Below are 20,000 nucleotides of genomic sequence, written 5' to 3' on the forward strand. Positions count from 1 at the left end.
GTTCAACAGTGATGATTATCGATGGAAACAAAATTAGGCGAAACCCTACAGTAGCAGATATTCCTCAACAGCTGCCTCGTATACCTCCACACAGAGTTATTCAGCAACACTTCTAGTCTCTTTAAAAACAGCTCTTTAATAAATTATTTCCAACACTACCATGATATAATAAACTATTTATACTCCAAAACTACATTTGAGAGAGAGAGAGAGAGAGAGAGAGAGAGAGAGAGAGAGAGAGAGAGGAGAGAGAGGAGAGAGAGAGAGAGAGAGAGAGAGAATTCAAATTTGCTAGCAGAATCGTGCCTGGACCGACCCATCGTCATTATAGCGATGCAATTGATGTTAATTACAACATTTGATGTTGAAAGTAATTACTGGGGCCATTTCCTGCTGCTTCCGGTGCTTTCGACAGCCACACTCGTTGCCGGGATTAGACAACAAATAAGAGAGACTAAACCAATAATTAACCTCATCCGAAATAGGTCCGTTGGTTTTCAGCAGTTTGAAACATTTTGAAGGACATTCTTTGTTACTGTCGTTGATGGCTGTTTGTGGTAAATTAATAATAATAATAATAATAATAATAATAATAATAATATTAATAAGTGATTAGGACGATCCCCAACAAACATGCATTGAAAATTAAGAACTACTGATGGCAATATCATCAACAACTCCTGGAATCGACATCGGTGTGACAAAAGACATTTATTGATATTGCAAACGTAATTGCTTGTTGATTCCTAATATTCCTTTATCCTTATTACCACTATTATCATTATGATCATATCTATCATCGTCTTTGCAAACCTATTCTTTGACTCGGAGAACCATTAATCTTGGCAACTTAACAGATGATTCCTCCCTTAATGATTATCAATTATCAAGATCGAAGTTTGGTAGAGTAATGACATGTAATTCAAATACATTGGAGTGAACGAATAACGGATCCATGATAATATTGTCATGTTATTAGACACTTAGAAATAATAATTCTTTGTTTATTACGTAAAACTTTCGAGAGTATTAAAGATTCTAAGATTTCTTATACATCTTCAAAATATTAGCCACACGTATACAAATATTGGTATTAAAGCACTTGCTCTTTATCATAAAGGAGAGATACTGCATACAGTAGGTGCGAATGTAAATATATATATATATATATATATATATATATATATATATATATATATATATATATATAGATAGATATATATATATACACACACACATATATATACATATATACATACATATATATATATATATATATATATATATATATATATATACATATGATAGTAAAATTGCATATGCATGTATATATATATATATATATATATATATATATATATATATATATATATAGATAGATAGATAGATATAGATATATATATATAAATATATATATATATATTAAATATATATATATATATATATATATATATATATATATATATATTAAAGCACTTGCTCTTTATCATAAAGGAGAGATACTGCATACAGTAGGTGCGAATGTAAATATATATATATATATATATAAATATATATATATATATATATATATATATATATATATATATTATATATATATATATATAATATATATATATATATATATAATATATATATATATAATATATATATATATATATATATATATATATATATATATCTAGCTAAATATTTTCAAACCATTATATTCTATATTAAATTTATGGATAAAGGATGAAAACTATGAACGAACAACACCTATATCACCAGCAGAACTAATAGACTTTTCCATCAACATAGTTAAAAGACAATAAAATGGGACAAAAGGCAATTTCATATCACCAAAAGCGTTGGAAGCATCAACAAGCAATTCATACAAATAACCTTCTTATGATTCCATTTCATTTCCAAAGATGATGCCAATGAGAAGTAAAGTCATAAAATGTTTTGCCTAAACAAATTAATTTTGAAAATAAAGAGGTAAAATGTCTCAAAGTTTAAAGGTTGACGACAAAGACTTACTTAAAGACTTTATCACATCTCGAGTTCTCGAGAACTCAAAATAAAAATACTTTAAAATATTAAAGTTCCGAGTAACAAAATCACTAACTTTTAGAAAAGTATCTAACACACCTTACATTATTCAAACATTCTCCAGAGAGAGAGAGAGAGAGAGAGAGAGAGAGAGAGAGAGAGAGAGAGAGAGAGAGAGAGAGAGAGAGAGAGAGAGAGCGAGAGAGAGAGAGGTTCAAATATAAACGTCCCAAAACCCACGAATCATTCTATGCTGAAGATATACAAAAGTCTCCAATCTATTAAAGGATCATTAAAGCCGGAATATCTTAGATCAAGCGATCCGAACGGTAAAGCAAACAGAAGGTTATGCAAGAAATTGGTAAGAAGACAATCGAAGATAGAATCCTCCATGTTACGATTTTGGTAGATTGAACACAAATAAAAGTTGTTATGCTTACCACAAACTTCTATTACCGGAATCTCACGACATCCATATTCATAGCAGGACTTATGAGAAGCAGGGTACTAAGTCCTAATATACACCGACACTTTCCTGGACCTAGGGATGGCATCACATTTCAACATCATTGGTTTCTTAAAACCAGTTACAAGGAGCTCAGCTGAGTGCCTCATATTAGAAACCAAAGTTTCCTAGCACAAAAGAATATCATACTGTCTGGACGCAACTGTAACGTCTTGAATATTTACATAAAAACCACGAATATTGTAATAAAGTAGACGACATTGACGAAATCTAGGACGTACCGGTCCCGGATTTCGTTCAATGTCTCCAGAGAGCATAAGAGTTGATGGTAATCAAAAAGATACATCATACTTGACAGCTAAATTAACAAGAATTATAACAAAAACCATCTGTTTTAAGGAAATATAAATAAAGTGATTGATCAAACCCATAGACTATAGAAAAAAGTCGGAAAAACTGGTCAACATGGAGGAGCCGATACACCATGCAAGGCTAAATACCCTCCAGGATAGCCACTTCGACTGAAGGAAGGACAGTAAGGATGGTTTTGAGAAGAAATAAAATAAGATAAGGAAAAGACACCCTCTTGATAAACCACCAGGTATCCATGGCCCTTCTATAAAGCCTCCCCAACATAATATTAAAAAGAAAAAAGGAAGGAAAAAAGTAAGATAGAATAGTGTGCTCGAGTGTACCCTCAAGCAAGAGAACTCTAACCCAAGACAGTATATATATATATATATATATATATATATATATATATATATATATATATATATATATATGTGTGTGTGTGTGTGTGTGTGTGTGTATGTATGTATTTATATACACACTCGCATATAACCAAATGAAAAAGTGCACAGGTGAACCTTGGAAGCAGACGCCATAAAGAACACGAAATATGGACTACAATTTTTCAGAGGCGCCGTTGCAAAGGTTAGGAAAACCCTTAATCACTTCTACCTGGAAAATTCGTCGTATGTTAGGCTGCGTTCTGACGCTGAAAGAATTTCAGAATTTTCATCTCCACTTAATGGGATTGTATAACATACAGAAATTATGAGAGAGAGAGAGAGAGAGAGAGAGAGAGAGAGAGAGAGAGAGAGAGAGAGAGAGAGAGAGAGAGAGAGAGAGAGAGAGAGAGAGAGAGAGCATCATCTTTCGATATCTTGTACGACATCCCATTGAGCACTTCTTCCTGGAAGATATGGACCGAAGCCGTAGTTTAGTTGATCAGTCTCACCTGAGATGGAGCCATTATCGAAAACGAGATGGTGGGCACTGGCAAGAGGGAGGGGGAAAAAAGGAAACTACTTTCCATTCACCTTCTCCTTTGTCAGCCTTTCACATTATTGCTTTTTTACTGTCTTATCTGCCTTATTTTACGTGTATTTACTTTCGATTAGCGTGAGTGTGTGTGATAACTGGTTAGTTTTCAGGTGGCCCTTGTTAATTGTAAGAAAAAAAATACCAAGTGATCTCTAATGTTGGCCATAAGATATACAAACTGCTTTGTGTCTTGGCTTCAATTCCTTAGCAGCTTTTCTTTTCATATGAACCCCCCCCCCCTCCATCACATTCAAAATAATGTCTTGAATTTAAATCGGTATACGCTTTGACGCACCTGTGGGACGCTTGAAAGGAAATCCAGCAGAGAGAGAGAGAGAGAGAGAGAGAGAGAGAGAGAGAGAGAGAGAGAGAGAGAGAGAGAGACTCCTGACATTAGGGAGGAATATCATCCGAAATAAGATTTCAGTCGGTAAAAATAGGAAGTGAATTCTTGGTTCATAACAGAAATTGAAGACTTCCGTTGGGAGAGATTGGATGTGTTATCAAAGATTGAAAATAGCAAATCAGACAATGGCTACGTTAAGTAAAATTTGGAAATCAAATCGTTGAGATACTACCGCTAGAGAGTTATTGGATCCTTTGACTGGCCAGACAGTATTACATTGGATCCTTCTCTTTGGTTACGGTTCATTTTTCTTTTGCATACACATATAGTCTGGACTATACTTTACGTATTCTCTTCTGTCCTCAAACACATGACAACACTGAGATTATCAAACAATTCTTCCTCGATCAAGAGCTTAACTACTGCAATGTAATTGTTTAGTAGCAATTTTCCTTTTGGCAAGGGTAGAAAGAAGAGACTCTTTAGCTATGGTAAGCAACTCCTAAATTAAACCATTGTTCTCTGTCTTGGATAAAGTTCTCTTGCTTGATGGTACACTCGAGCACACTATTCCATCTTATTTCTCTCCCTCTCATTTTTTTATATTTTACTTATTTCCTTTCCTCACTGGGCTGTTTTCCCTATTGGAGGCCTTGGGCTTGTAGCATTGTGCTTTTCTAACTAGGGTTGTAGCTTGGCAGGTAATAATAATAATAATAATAATAATAATAATAATAATAATAAAAACAACAACAACAACAATGATAATAATAATAAAAACAACAATAACAACAACAACAATAATAATAATAATAATAATAATAATAATATAAAAATTAAGCTATATATCAGTTTAGTGAGATCGGTATTAATGTATGGACACGAGTCTTTGGTATGACAATGAAATAATCTCCAATAGATTTAGTAGATTTGAGAACACGGGTATTGAGTTAAATGGCAAGACAGGATTAGAAATGAAACTATAACAGAGATTATTCGAGTGCCATATGTGGATGAGATCATCGTGAGGGGTAGATGGAGATGGTTTGGGCATGCTCTTCCCACTCCCCAAGAAAGATTAATTCACCAAACTTTCTACCGGGCTCCATAAGGCACTAGAAGAGTTGGAAGCCCCAGGCCTACATGGCTGAGGACTATGAAGCATGAAGTAGATGATGATGAATGGAGAAGTAATGATTTAAAAGTTCAAGATAGAGACGACTGGCGAAATTTAACCGAGGCCCTTTGCTTCAATAGGCCTAAGAGATAATGATGATGATTGTCAATGCATCCTGATTAAACTCTCTCTCTCTCTTCATAAACCCTTCTTGAAGGTAAGAGACTCAATTCAACCCAACATTGAATCTCAGACATCCAACTTAATTAAGGATTCACCCGGAGGGGCATCCCCTTTTAGCTCTTTGAGGTAGAGAAGGTTCCTATGGAAAGACAAGACCCAGCTTAAAGGGGAATAACTAAATGTGAAACCAATGGGGAAAGTTCTTCCAGTAAGATGGAAAATCTTATTTAAACACTTCAATTTTGCTCATTTTATATATATATATATATATATATATATATATATATATGTCTGTGTGTATAGATATATACACATATATTATATATGTATACATACATAAATATATAAACACATATATATATGCAAGTGCATCCACATATATACGCATATATAAGCGCACTTGCATACACATACACACACACACACACATATATATATATATATATATATATATATATATATATACATATATATGAATATATATTCAAGTAAGCCATATATTATATTCCTAATATCTTGATTCTCTCTAAACCTCGGGATCAGAGACCCAAGGGGGAATCAACTCAAAGATAATAGCTTTTGAGCAGCTGGGGAATCGGACCAGGACCCGAAAAACTGAACATACCATATAGATGGTATGAGAGAATCCAAATATTAGGAGTATAATATATGGCTTATTTGAAGATGAACGACAAGTCTAAATGTATATATAAATACACACACACAAATATATATATATATATATATATATTTATATATATATATATATATATATATATATATATATATATATATATATATATATATATATATATATATATAAGAAGCGCGCGATGATCTAGAAAGTCGTGTGAGATTTAGTGACAAAACTATAAAACGTGATATTCCTAAAATTTACTTCTAAAAAAAAAATCACAAGATACTTGGAAGAAACCACTTCCTGTCACGACTATTTATTACCAAAAAAAATATAAATAAATAAATAAATAAATAAACTCTTGCCACAAGGAAGAAAGATAAACATTTAACAATATGATCTCCCCATGTCTTGGTGAAACACAAGTTAATGAGAGATAGCGCAAATATCAATTACGATTTAACAATATTCCCTAACTCCATGTTGATGATAATTTCTCTTGTTAAGTAATACATGAGGAGGAATACAAAATCCCCGACTCTTTGATTATCAGGCAAAAAATAAAACAATGTCTAATTCAGTATCAAACTCTGATGCTGAGTCCAATAACGAGTGAGTTTCAATTTAAGAACAAGTTCTTCAATCGCTTTTAGAATTTACATTGAAATTCAAAATAAAAGTATAAAACATAAATTTTTTTTCTTTTAGTGCAGATTCATTAATTCGAATTTCTCCGGATTTACCAACCTTCCATTCATTCCGGGCAATTAAAATTACGAAAATGCGGTTTCAGTAAATATTATCGTAAAACTATTTTTCATCTAGGCTATGTAATAATTTCCCAATAAAAAACTTAATACGTAGTAAAATAAATTGCTGAGTGAAACATTCTTCCAGAGGTTTTTTTTTTTACTGTCAAACTATAATTCAGAATTAAAAACACCTTTTGTTCAAAGGCAGACTTTACATAAAAGGAGAACATGAAATACCTATTCAAAGGACTTGAACATTTTGAACGTAAAAATGGAAAATTATGAAAACCTTTTCTTAAATATTCATACTGAATTCATCAAAAATTTCATCATTGCTGCTGATCTTTTTCAACAAAGATATCTTTTTAACAGCACAAACAATTTGCAGCTCTTTTAACTACTACAAAAACTCGTTAGCATTAAAAAATGAAGAGAATTTAGATTATACAAACATTAATTTTTTTATTTTCCGCTCATAAAACAAAAGCATTTTTCAAAAACGTCCTTCTGATTACCTCTCTTTTTCTTCATTTCCGAAGAAAACTTTCATAAAATCTGAACCAAGAAGTATAAGAGTAATATTAGCTTGTAAAAAAAGAGAGAAAAAAAACAGCGAATTGAATATCGATATAACTTTTCCAAGTAAATTCTAATTTTGTTCTTTCTCTTTGTCTTCCCTCGACCAGGAGCGAGAACAGCGGCCTCCTGCACTGTTGGTCGAGAGTCCTGTGGTTCGACACGTGGAAGAAAGCCCTTGCCTACTGGATCTGTGCCGGAGCCGTCCTCATCAAACCGCACATCAAGATGCGGCTCACACTGGCCGCAGGTAAGTCTGCAAATCAACCGGACGCATCTACGGTTTCATTCCTTCCTTCGCCACAACTTGAGAGTTTCAAGCGCCATTAATAAAAGGAAAACCAAAGCTGACTTTTCTAGTGTATGTTTTTGTGTAGGAGTAAGGGTAAAAGATTACTTGATCACTCAGCCATACTCTTTGAATATAAGATAAAAGTATTGTATCATGAATTGGTTATTGATGGCATTTTCTATCGCAAGACTTTGGTTTCAAGAATACCATACAAATAATTGAAGAAAAACAATCATTCAAGAGTACATACACATATGTACATATGTATATATATATATATATATATATATATATATATATATATATACATATATACATATACATATATATATATATATATATATATATATATATATAATATATATATATTGAGGTAGGTCGTTGCTCCTGGCGAGCTTCAAAGATAAAATAAAAAGGAGGACGAAGAGTCTGGACAACATCTTTCAATTTATTGGTGCCAACGTTTCAGGACTCATCCCATTATCAAGGCTAAAATGGACATATAAAACATTATAAGCAAAACTCAGTGAAATTATATAACATACAAAATAGACAGTCAAAATTAAAATAATAAACACAGTTACAAGTAAAATCTGGAGATAAAATAAAATTAACTAAGAGAAAAGTATCTTAAAATTAAATATACAAAAATTAAAATTGTCTAGGGAGACCAACCTGTCTGGAACAGAATAAAGAACTGAGTGACTATCTGAAGGATAGTATTCAGGAATAAAATTCTAAATTTGCCGGCTTAAGCGATGTGGAGGGGGACAGAGGATAATTGGCTGTTTAGTTTAGGAGCCTTTTCTTTAATCATTAACGACTCTAATACTAGTAGAGAGGAGTTGTTTGGCGCTTGAGCAATGATTTCAAAGTTTTTATATGCAATGTTGGTCATGCATTTACTTGCATGATGGATGGTAAAGCATACAATAAGGCTGTTCGTGGTCACAAATTGACGGTAGAAGCTCTTTGGCGAATTTTGTGGGACCACGTCAACACATGGGCAGATGAAAATGGTAAAATGATCAGTGAAGAGATCAAGGTATGTGCGAATGAGATTGCTTCTGCATTCAGCGAGCGTAACACGGACAACTCTGAGAAGACATATGAAAGACTAGTTTCATTGAACATGGACGTCATAACACTTCTAAAGGAATTCCAAGGACATCATGCTGATGAACCAACATTTCAGTACTGGATAAACTATATGGAGATGGTCTCTATCCTCTTGAACTTCATCCGAGCTGAAAGAGAAGGTATATGGGAACTCCATCTAGCTTCATTTGCGAGGATGCTTCCTTGGTTCGCTTTGTACAACCATACAAATTACACAAGATGGGGACCAGTGTATTTGGCCGATATGAGACAACTACCTAGTTCTGCTCCTTATGTTCATGATCAGTTTGTTAGAGGGAAATTTTCAGTGAAAAGGACAAACAAGAAATTCTCGCAGGTATCAATTGATCAGGCCCTCGAGCATGTAAATAAGGTGTCAAAGGTCAGCGGCGGAATCATTGGGATAGCAAAGCGGAATGCTGCAAGAGATAAATGGTGTCTGGTGTACAATGAAAAGGCAAGATTGGCAGAGGCGACCTTTAAAATGTTTAACCTACATGTAGATGATGATATCGATGATGAATGGTGTCACCTAGAGTCTGGCCCTACTCGCCTTAAAAGAGACGAAGATGATGTTCAGAAGATAATGGAAGAATTCAAAAGATTTGGTGTATTTAGCTTCAGTGAAGAACATCACGAGGACAAAGTTTGCCTGACAACAAAAGACGTTGTTCCAGAAGAAATTACAAGGGATATAATGAAAGCCCCAATAATCGGAATGTCACTTCTGGAATCCTTTGTAGCCACCAGACTTCTTGAAAAGTCAAAGGACTTCTATGGAAAAATAGCCCGCACAAAAACTGCAGCCGTCAGCTCCATGTACAAAACTCAAGCTCCTTCAGTAGGTGGGAAACAGAAGGAAGTCAAAGCCGACCGTGATCTTATTCACAGATTGTTCGTTGCTTCACAAAGTGGGAGAGAGGTAGACTTAGTCAGTATCTTACAGCATGAACTATCCCCAGTCCCAAGGGCATTTGCTGGAACAAATCGTCAACTTCATACAACAGATAAAGCTCAGCTACAGGACTTGCTGGAAAAGGATATAGAGATCCCAGTTACACTTCCCTTGAGTGAAGCCAAAACATGCCTGCTTATCGATGGTCACGCACTAATACAAGCTATTGGAAAGCCAGAAAATGTCAAAACCTTTGGTGACCTAGGTGAAGTGTTCTGCACAAACATCTTGAACCGCTTTGGTACAACATACTCACGGATTGATGTCTTGTTTGATCGGTACATTGACAATTCAATAAAATCAGGTACACGCAAGAAACGAGCTGGAAAAGCAAGACCAATTAGACGTGTCATCAGTTCAAAAGCTGTAAAAGTTCCACCCAACTGGAAATCCTTTATGAGTTTGGCTGCAAATAAAGCTGATCTAGCTGCTTTTCTATCCAGATCCCTTGTTGAGAAAGCTGAAAGAGAGCTGTCATCTGAGTACGAGCTTGTTTTAGCTGGAGGCTTTGAAGATGTCTCAGGGGTTTGGTCATCCTCAAGTCGGACTATTGATCACCTCAAATCGACACAAGAAGAGGCCGATACTCGTCTCATACTTCACGCTGAAGATGCATGTATCAATGGGTATGCAAGAGTGGTATTGGAATGCAGAGACACAGATGTGCTAGTGCTGGCACTTGGTTTCAGAGATAGGCAACCAGCACAAATATGGATTAAAACGGGTAAACGGCCATACATTCCAGTACATGAGATAAAACTCCCCGAGGAGATTGTAAAGAACGTTATAGCTTTTCATGCAATCACAGGATGCGATAGTGTCAGTCAATTTGCAGGAAAGGGAAAGAAAACAGCGTGGAAAGTATTCATTCAGGAACCTGAAAGTTTGGAACAGCTAGGGTCTGTGGAGCTGACTCCAGAAGCAATATCAGGTGCAGAAAGATTTGCTTGCAGGCTCTATGAAAAAGATTGCGATCTCATCAATGAAGCAAGAGTAAAGACCTTTGTCCAGGGAAAGAAAACCCTTGACGCCATTCCACCAACTAAAGATGCGCTTGACAAACATATAAGGCGCGCTAACTACCAAGCCCTTGTCTGGAAGAAAGCCTTGACTCCATCTCCCGTGCTACCTAATGCGACAGACAGTGGTTGGATACTTGAAGATGGAATGATAAAGCCAGAACTAATGACATTAGCACCTATTCCGAAAGCTTGCACTGAGTTAGTGACCTGTTCATGCACAACTGGCTGTGGCAAGAGATGCGGTTGTGTGAGAGCGGGGCAGAAGAATTGCACAAGTGCTTGTGCTTGTGAGGGCTTATGTAACAATAATACAAACGCAGAGGATGATGATACAAACTAGCTAGTCAGTGAATATGTTAGAAGTTAAGTAGTTGAACTTAAATGACTGCCTATGTAAGTTACTCAGTGGAAAAGCAATTTTGACTTTTAAAGCAACTTGATCATATTGGATAATTATGTAATCATATTGGATAATTATGTAATCCGTGATGAACATGACCTTTGACCCTTTTCAACTGAAAACACCCCTTATACACTGTACTATTCTAAACACAATGATTATAATAGAACAATGGCAATTAATATCACAACAAGTATTCAAAACATGATTTTCAACGATTTTAGGGATTTTTCCAAAAAGGGTGGAAATTCGATCCCTCATAAATATTAGGTAGAAAGGAGTTAAAAGACCCTTTTACTTTTAAAAACTGCCTAAGGACGTCCTCTTAAGATTAAAACCATCCTTATAAAAACATATGCAGGCAAAGTATGATATTTGAGGTCAAAAATATTGAATATCCCCAAAGTTGGTAATCACGTGATCACTTGACCTTTGACCTAATTAGGACCCTCAATTTACATAATCTTTCATATTTGTTTTTTTTTATAGGTGTTATCCTAAGCTTCAAAATGAGGTATCATAATCATGTATAGCATACAAGATGATCGAATTACAGAGTTTTTCATAAACAAGTCTTCAGTGTTTTCGTCGTTTTTTTCAAATTGCTTATTCGCTAAAAAGGGTTAATTTTGGCCCTTTTCGTAAAAATCTCAAGTGTCATCCACCCTTACTGAATGCAGGACATTATATACTAACAATATATGGTGGATGCCGGCTTGTAACAGAAAATTATTTTAAAACCTTAACGAGGCCTCTTTTCAGATTTCACCCCTCTATTAATGTAAACATCGTGCATTAGTACTAACGTCGTCGGGTCATTATACTACACACCTACTTTTGCCACAATTGCATCGTACGGTGCACGTACGGACCACCTGCTTCTTTTAATTCTGTACGACAAATGTGCGTGGCTCGTACTTGTGACGCAAGTTACACGCAAATTACACGCACGACCAATGTGCGGAGATTATGCCACAGAAAATCCTACGGCACGTAAGTTGCACGTAAGTCACACGCACACCTTACTTGCGTCAGACGTGCATCCTGTCTGCGACTACAAATTTTCTTGACTGTCGCAGAACATTTTAGTGCAGCGAGTGAAGATTCTGCGGCTAGTATACGGCGGGCTACGAGGTCAAAGACTTGCGTGCCCCTTGCGTCACAACCACGATTTCACACAAATTTTGCCAGTATAATCCCTGTAGCTGGTAGTAAGGCCAGTTGTGCCCAACGCCTTACATTGCTATTGGAAATGAATACAGAGGATGGAAAGGCATTAATAAGTTCTGAAATAAATTCGATGGATAGAGTGAAATTACTACTACTACTACTACTACTACTACTATACATTCTACGAAAAAGGAACCTATGACTTGAGTTTTGAGTTACCAAAATCGACTTATCTTGAAAACCCCAAACTCATTTAGTGCTTCCAAATACACTGATATATCATCAAGAAGTATTTCGCGCCTTGAAAGAGAAATTTCCTGATATTTACATGGTGTGGATGAGCTAGGCGTTATATTAAGACTTTCTTGAGTAGATACACAAAGATAGACGTAGAGTAATTGAGAATAAAATAAACAAAAGATAAAAGTACAATAATTAAAGAAAAAAGAAAAAATCGGATTTCTTTAACTACTGAATATCCTTCATCATCATCATCATCATCTCCTTCTACGTCTTTTAACGCAAAGGGTCTCTCTTAGATTTCACCAGTCGTCTCTATCTTTAGCTTTTAAATTAATACTTTTCCATTCACCATCTCCTACTTCACGTTTAATAGTCCTCAGCCATGTAGCCCCGGGACTTCCAACTCTTCTAGTGCCTTGTGAAGCCCAGTTGAAAGTTTGGTGAAACATTCTCTCTTGGGGGAGTGCGAAAAGCATGCCCAAACCATCTCCATCTAATATCCTTCATAACAGATAAAATCGAAAAGCAATATTAAAATAAGGAAAACATTTAGTATGAACATTTGTCTAATTCTATTTCACATTTTTTAAAGACAAATTATGTTTTACTTTAATGAATCTCGGCAATATAATGAGACTAAAAAAAAATCAACATTGATAGATAATGTTATATATCATTATAGATTCGTAGATCAGGATGTATTCATTAATGATTGATTAGCTTACGTATATGGTATCGCAACAGATACATTAGAAACTGGGATCACCTTATCTATAAATAGGAAGATGATCAGCAAAGATTTTAAGTGGGAAAAACCCTTTAAAGAAGGCCGACGGGGTAATCACACTAATAAGGATTTCATGTTCATCCTGAAGGAGGACAGGATTTCCTGGTGGGAAACTAAACAGGAGTTCCCCCCCCCCCCTACAAAGATATGTAGTTCTCATGGCTTATACAAAACTCTTACAACCTCTACCTATGGCAGCTCAGACTTTGCCTATAAAGTCACTTTATTTGTTATGACTATATTATTACATTTCAACCTTTTAGTCTTCTAACACGAATTAAAGTCAAAATGTATCACTCGTAGGGGGATTCGGAAAGTACTTTTAATCATAGCTAAGAAGGCGGTCATGTCAACATCTAGACGAGACTCCCTATCCTTTCTAAACAACTATCACACCGAAATATGTAAACTCAGGGATGGATTACATATGTATGTATTGAATTTGTTTCAATTGGCCAATCGCTGGGACCGGGGAGGACCTCATGACTGGTCCCATGGACTAATACATGGTGCTTCAAGTGCTTTTTGGGGAATATAATCATTAGCAAACGATACAATTATTTTCATGGTTAGCCCATAGAAATATTAACATTTATTTCAAGAATAAAAAACACTCTACGCTATAGATATTTCATATCATAAAAGCAAGATGAAAGAACACTTGAGATGAATTTTATAAATTTAATTCTTCATTCCAAAGTAAAATAGAATATGATGTTTTGATTTGCTTCCAATGGTTTCAATAAACTATTCTACAATGCCCAAACTTGATACATTTCTTGGAGATACTATTTGGTCGTACGAGAAAAACATTTCTAAGAGAGAGAGAGAGAGAGAGAGAGAGAGAGAGAGAGAGAGAGAGAGAGAGAGAGAGAGAGATTCTTCCACACTGCACCAGCCCTTATTACACCTAAAGAGCAAAATTACCATTGTATTTCGAGAGGGGGCCAAGATTTGGCAGAAGTTTCCTCTCGGAAAGAACTATCAACAAAGGTCGTTAAGAGAAGCAAACTGCTAATGACTCCTTAAACAATTTCAGTTGCTTTAGTATATGATGATGATTATGGTGATGGGTGGTCATGTGTGGGTCTATGCAAATGTGCAATACTCAATACTGTATTTTATGGGAAACTAGTTCGTCTTCAAAAACTAGACATTATATATTCATATACGCATCAGTATTCAACAAGACTATATATATATATATATATATATATATATATATATATATATATATATATATATATATATATATACTTTATATATATATATATATATATATATATATATATATATATATACAGTATATAAATACATATATATATATATATATATATATATACATATATATATATATATATATATATATATATATATATATATATATATATATTAGATAATGATGGAGCTCTTCCCTTATTTAAATATAATTCTACCTTATAATTCTAAGTTCTAGAATTGTCACTTTTCCCTTTATCTATTTATTCTTAAGCTAAAAGTAAAACCACCCTATTTGTCTTTATTTAAAAAAAAAAAGCGAAGCGGAAAATATACTTTTCCTTTAATTCGAGTTTATTCAATTTATTCTTCAGCTAACAATAATATCATCCTGTTTGTCTTTATAAAAAATCAAATACCAATTTCGGATATAAATAAACAAAATTCCCATTAATGTTATCTTGTGTCTCTGTCTCAACAGGTGGGATGTTGATAAGCCTGGGCTTCTTGCATCTGCTGCTCGTCTACAAGAAGAAACTAGAAGCCAAGGAGGCCTTACTAGAAGCCAGGGAGGATTCCTACGACAGGTAATGACCATCCACAAACAATTCCCTTTTCATAACACCAATTTTGAAGTCTCGAATGACTTGAAAAGAGATTTTTCCACTTTCTCTCTTCTCCCAGTAAACACCCGATCCATTCCTGACCAGACATGCTAGAGCGACCATCGGTTAAAGACATTTCAATGCTAAGTAAATCAGATGCCCACACAGGCACTAAATTCTTACCTTCCATGTCTTTTATGTGAATAAGATAAACCAAATAACAATTACATTCGATATAAAAAATTGTTTGATAATTAGCTTCATTATCTATGCTGTTCCCTATTCTACTACGTCTTGTGGTATCTAATCTTTACAAAATTACAGTATATGAAAGCAATAAATAATCATTTTTGTAAGGCACAACTCCAATTTACCTATCAATTACCGTTTACCCCCAATAGTACGTCGAACACGAGCTAATGTTTCCTATCGCATTACCCAACTAAGTTTATACCCGAACACTTTCCTTTAGTTTCAAGAGATATTGTTTTATTCAGCTGACTTCCCTCATAATATTTCATTCAGGATGAATAATCAATCATTATTTGTTGGCAGGAAACTTTTCGCACTTGATAATGTCAATTTAAAGGTGGTAGGTTGGCCAGGCCAACAGCCACCAGTCGAGATACTACAACTAAGAGAGTTATTAGATCCTTTAACTAGCCAGACAGTACTACATTGCCTGCCTCTCTCTCGTTATTGCTCTTTTTTTTTGTCTACGAATACGCAGAATAGTTTGCCCTATTATTCTCACATTCTCCTCTGTCCTCATACACCTGACAACAATGAGATTAGTAAATAATTCTTCCTATCAAGGGTGCTTAACTTCTGCACTGTAATTGATCAGTGACTACCTTCCTCTTGGTAAGAGTAGAAGAGACTCTTTAGTTATGGTTAGCAGCCTATTTGGCCTATTTTGTGTAGAATTTTGAATAAGAACATAAGCATTAAAGATATGTATGTAAGTGGATATACAACGTATATATGTATAAAATATAAAACATAAGAACAAATGACCACGTGGACCAAAAAAACTGCCTATAAATAAGGATCCCTTCATTAGAAAAATAAAATATTTGAAAATGTAACATCAATCTTTCATTTATAAATATCCTTTCCCAAAAATCCATGACATTAACTATTTATTTATGTACAAAAAAAAACCCAGAAATACTCGCATTTATGAAACACGGACGAAGATAATGAAAGTATTTTTCATTTAATGAAATCAACAAAAATTGAATGTCAGGGAAGGGAAAAATTCCTTTGATCATTCTCATGTAAAATGAAAAAAAATCATCGTTTTCCTTTTTTCCTTCCATCTCCAGTTTAATTGCATCCATAACTTCAAAAGGTCCATGAACATTTCAGGAAATCTCTCTCGTCCATCTCGAAATCAGATTAAACAGGAGAAATGAGGCATGAAATACTATGATCCCTTATTAGAAATACGCAAAAAGAAAGCACACGAATTCTGGTATGCACAATATCTTCCTTCGTGTAATTACATTACATCGGTTTATGAATCTTAGCATATTGAATAAAAGATGTGATGTCTCTGTAATTATATTTACATACGGTAAAACCATTGCAGTTTTTTATTCAATCCATCCGCCTTGCTCCCTTTAGACAGACATACATACAAAGATACATAAACAGACAAGCACACACACACGCATATATATATATATATATATATATATATTTATATATATATATATATATATATATATATGTATGTACGTTTATGTGTATATATAATATATACACACACACACATATACACACACACACACACATATATATATATATATATATATATATATATATATATATATATTTGATGCTCCTACTTCTTCAATAGTGCACCCCTCAATCTATTCGCCTGTGTATATAAACTTACTCAGTTATTCACTTGTGTATCAACTTACTTAATCAGGTATCGACTCATATATCTACTTGCATAGCTATCCACACAAGTATTTACATATTCCCATTGTGTTCCACTAAGTATCTACTCATTAACTTGTATTACCAACTTGAATACTCTATTACCCACTTGTGTATTATGCCTATTTTCCAATATAATCCAATTTTGAATCTTTCTTACTCGGATATCCCATTGTGTATCTTCTAATTCAACTCCCTCTATAACAGCTTTACTATATAGTTCGTTCACCTTTCCTCTCCACAGCCGATACGAGGAGGAGGTGGAGGCGTCCCCCCCAGTGGAGATCAACACAGAACCCGCCGACCAAGACGGTTCCTCTGCCCACGACTACGTGCTTCAAGTCTAGCCCCGCCATTGGTCCCTTACCCCCCCCCCCCCCCAAAGTGTTAACCCTCTAAGCCACTCCCCGAATGTAGCCCCTCTGAAGATGTAGGTTTTTCCGAGAGAGGGGATCGGTTTAGTATCATTATCACTACCATTGTTATTGAACGAGACCATTTTTCCATGCCCAGAAGAACTCATATATTGAAACACAGATGAAAACAAATGATCAACTTTAATAAGAAAATGAATATAAATATAAAGATGATAAGACGGGACTCCTCAAACAAAGTTTTCATCTTGATGAAACTTTGAAGATAAATTTCTCATAGAACAATTGCTTTCGGACGCGAATTCATTGAGGAATGAAGGCATTTCTATATTTTTCTTCCTTTTCAAAAACAAATGGGTAAAAAAAAAGAGGAGGGTTAAAAATATCAAATTCTGACTTAATTTACGTTTCAAACAAAGTTTACAGATCATTCTATAAACCTTTTGTGATTATTTAAAAGCTTTAAAGCTAAAGAAAACTCGTTTAACACGATACGAAAGAACAGAAAATCTTGTAAGAAACCAGAGACTAGGAATAAAACATAAGAAATCGCACACAAATAAAAAAAATATAAAACATCAAAAACAGTAATAACAAAAATGATGATAATATTAATGATAAAATCTTACAAAACATAAACAGATAAAAATCTTAAATATTAAATACAAAACTATGTAAAAGAATGGCTGCCCTTTTCAGAGGCCTTTTTCTATGGCTAAAGGATTAACCAATCACTTCGTCTCTTCACCTCTGATAAATAGCAGTAGACATTTCAGTGACTTCTGTTCACGATTTCTCTGTGTTATCATTATTCAATAAAATTATACAATTTCTTGTGGTTATTTTCATTCTCCTACATAAAAGGGAGAGAGAGAGAGAGAGAGAGAGAGAGAGAGAGAGAGAGAGAGAGAGAGAGAGAGAGAGAGAGAGATTTTAAAAGACAACCAATATATTTGATGTTTTTTAAATTCATCTCAAAAGTAGGTTGCAACCAAAACACAAAGGCCAAAGGTAAGTAATTAAACCACCCAAAATACAGAATTTAAAGTTATAAAAATGTCTATATAATCTCAATAAAATATTTGTACACAATCATCTTTGGCAAATAATATAAAAAATAACAACAACAACAACAACACTTACTTTTCATTTCAAGGAAATTCCACTTAGGCTACAATACATTGAACCAAAAGCAGTTACTCACCCTGGAAAGAAAATGACAGATGACATTAGTATGTATTCACTGTAAGACATTAAAATGATAAATAATACTCGTAACCAGCTCACCAGCACACACACACACACACACACACACACACACACACACACACATATATATATATATATATATATATATATATATATATATATATATATATGTGTGTGTGTGTGTGTGTATTAATATAAGAGCATATAAATAGTGTTAAACCTTTACCCAAGTTGAAAAACAAAATGAGAATAATTCAAGACAAGACAAAGTCGTAACACCAAAAAATTACTTATTTTTAACTAATATATATAATATATATATATATATATATATATATATATATATATATATATATGTATGTATGTATATGTATACAGTGTCCCAAAACAATGAATATACTCTTTGACTTTGAATAGCTAATAAATGTTTTTTTTTTTTTTCTATTTGAGATTTGATTTTGGAGTAAGAATGGCGGATACTGGGCTTACCTTCAAGAAAAAAAATTGTTCTGAAAATATTCTGGAAATGTGAAAATAAAGCTGAAGTGCAAAGACGATTTACGAGTGAGTTCCACAGAGATGCCCCAACAAGCGTCACCATTTCACGAATCGTAGATAACTTTGAGAATCATGGGACCATCCAGTACATGAGAAAAGGACATTCAAGACGAAAAAGAACATCGACAAGCGCAAGCAAGATGTTATTGCTTATGTTCAGAATTCCCTACGAAAATCTGTTCGTCAATTGTCACGTGAAACAGGTATCCCAAAATCGAGCGTCCATCGCATTTTGAAGCGTGCGCAGCAGAAAACTTAAAACAATTGACGAACTTAGAGAAGCAATTGGAAACGAATATGCTCAGATACTGAGAGAAATGCTACTAACAATTTGTAGTTCCATATTTTCACGATGCGAAAAGTGTATTGAGCAGAACGGCAACCAGTTTGAACACTAGGTGAACTGATTTTTTTTTTTTTGATCATTCTCAAATTTCCCCATGTATCCTTACCTTTTCACTGTGAACTCTCTGAATCTTTAAATATGCATTGCTTCTCTCCTGAGAATCTATTTCCCACGTTAATATCTATAAATTGAACAAGTTGTAACAATCCAAAGAGTATATGCATCATTTTGGGACATCCTACACACACACACATATATATATATATATATATATATGTATGTGTGTGGAATTCCTCATAAACATGTAAATTT

At 34.2% G+C, this 20,000-nt stretch overlaps 1 protein-coding gene across 1 annotated transcript in view; it reads left to right on the top strand.

Annotated features, from left to right (window-relative positions):
• Window positions 1-18,391, top strand: part of LOC137659241 (uncharacterized) — a 33,541-nt gene extending 15,150 nt beyond the window's left edge. The window contains exons 2-4 of the mRNA XM_068394274.1: window positions 7,551-7,690; window positions 15,128-15,233; window positions 17,446-18,391. Of these exons, the coding sequence (XP_068250375.1) occupies window positions 7,551-7,690; window positions 15,128-15,233; window positions 17,446-17,548 (349 nt within the window). The 3' untranslated portion in view covers window positions 17,549-18,391. The remainder of the gene's footprint in view (window positions 1-7,550; window positions 7,691-15,127; window positions 15,234-17,445) is intronic.
• Window positions 18,392-20,000: the final 1,609 nt, after the last annotated feature.

Source organism: Palaemon carinicauda, chromosome 19 (assembly GCF_036898095.1).
Source record: "Palaemon carinicauda isolate YSFRI2023 chromosome 19, ASM3689809v2, whole genome shotgun sequence".
NCBI lineage: Eukaryota > Metazoa > Arthropoda > Malacostraca > Decapoda > Palaemonidae > Palaemon > Palaemon carinicauda.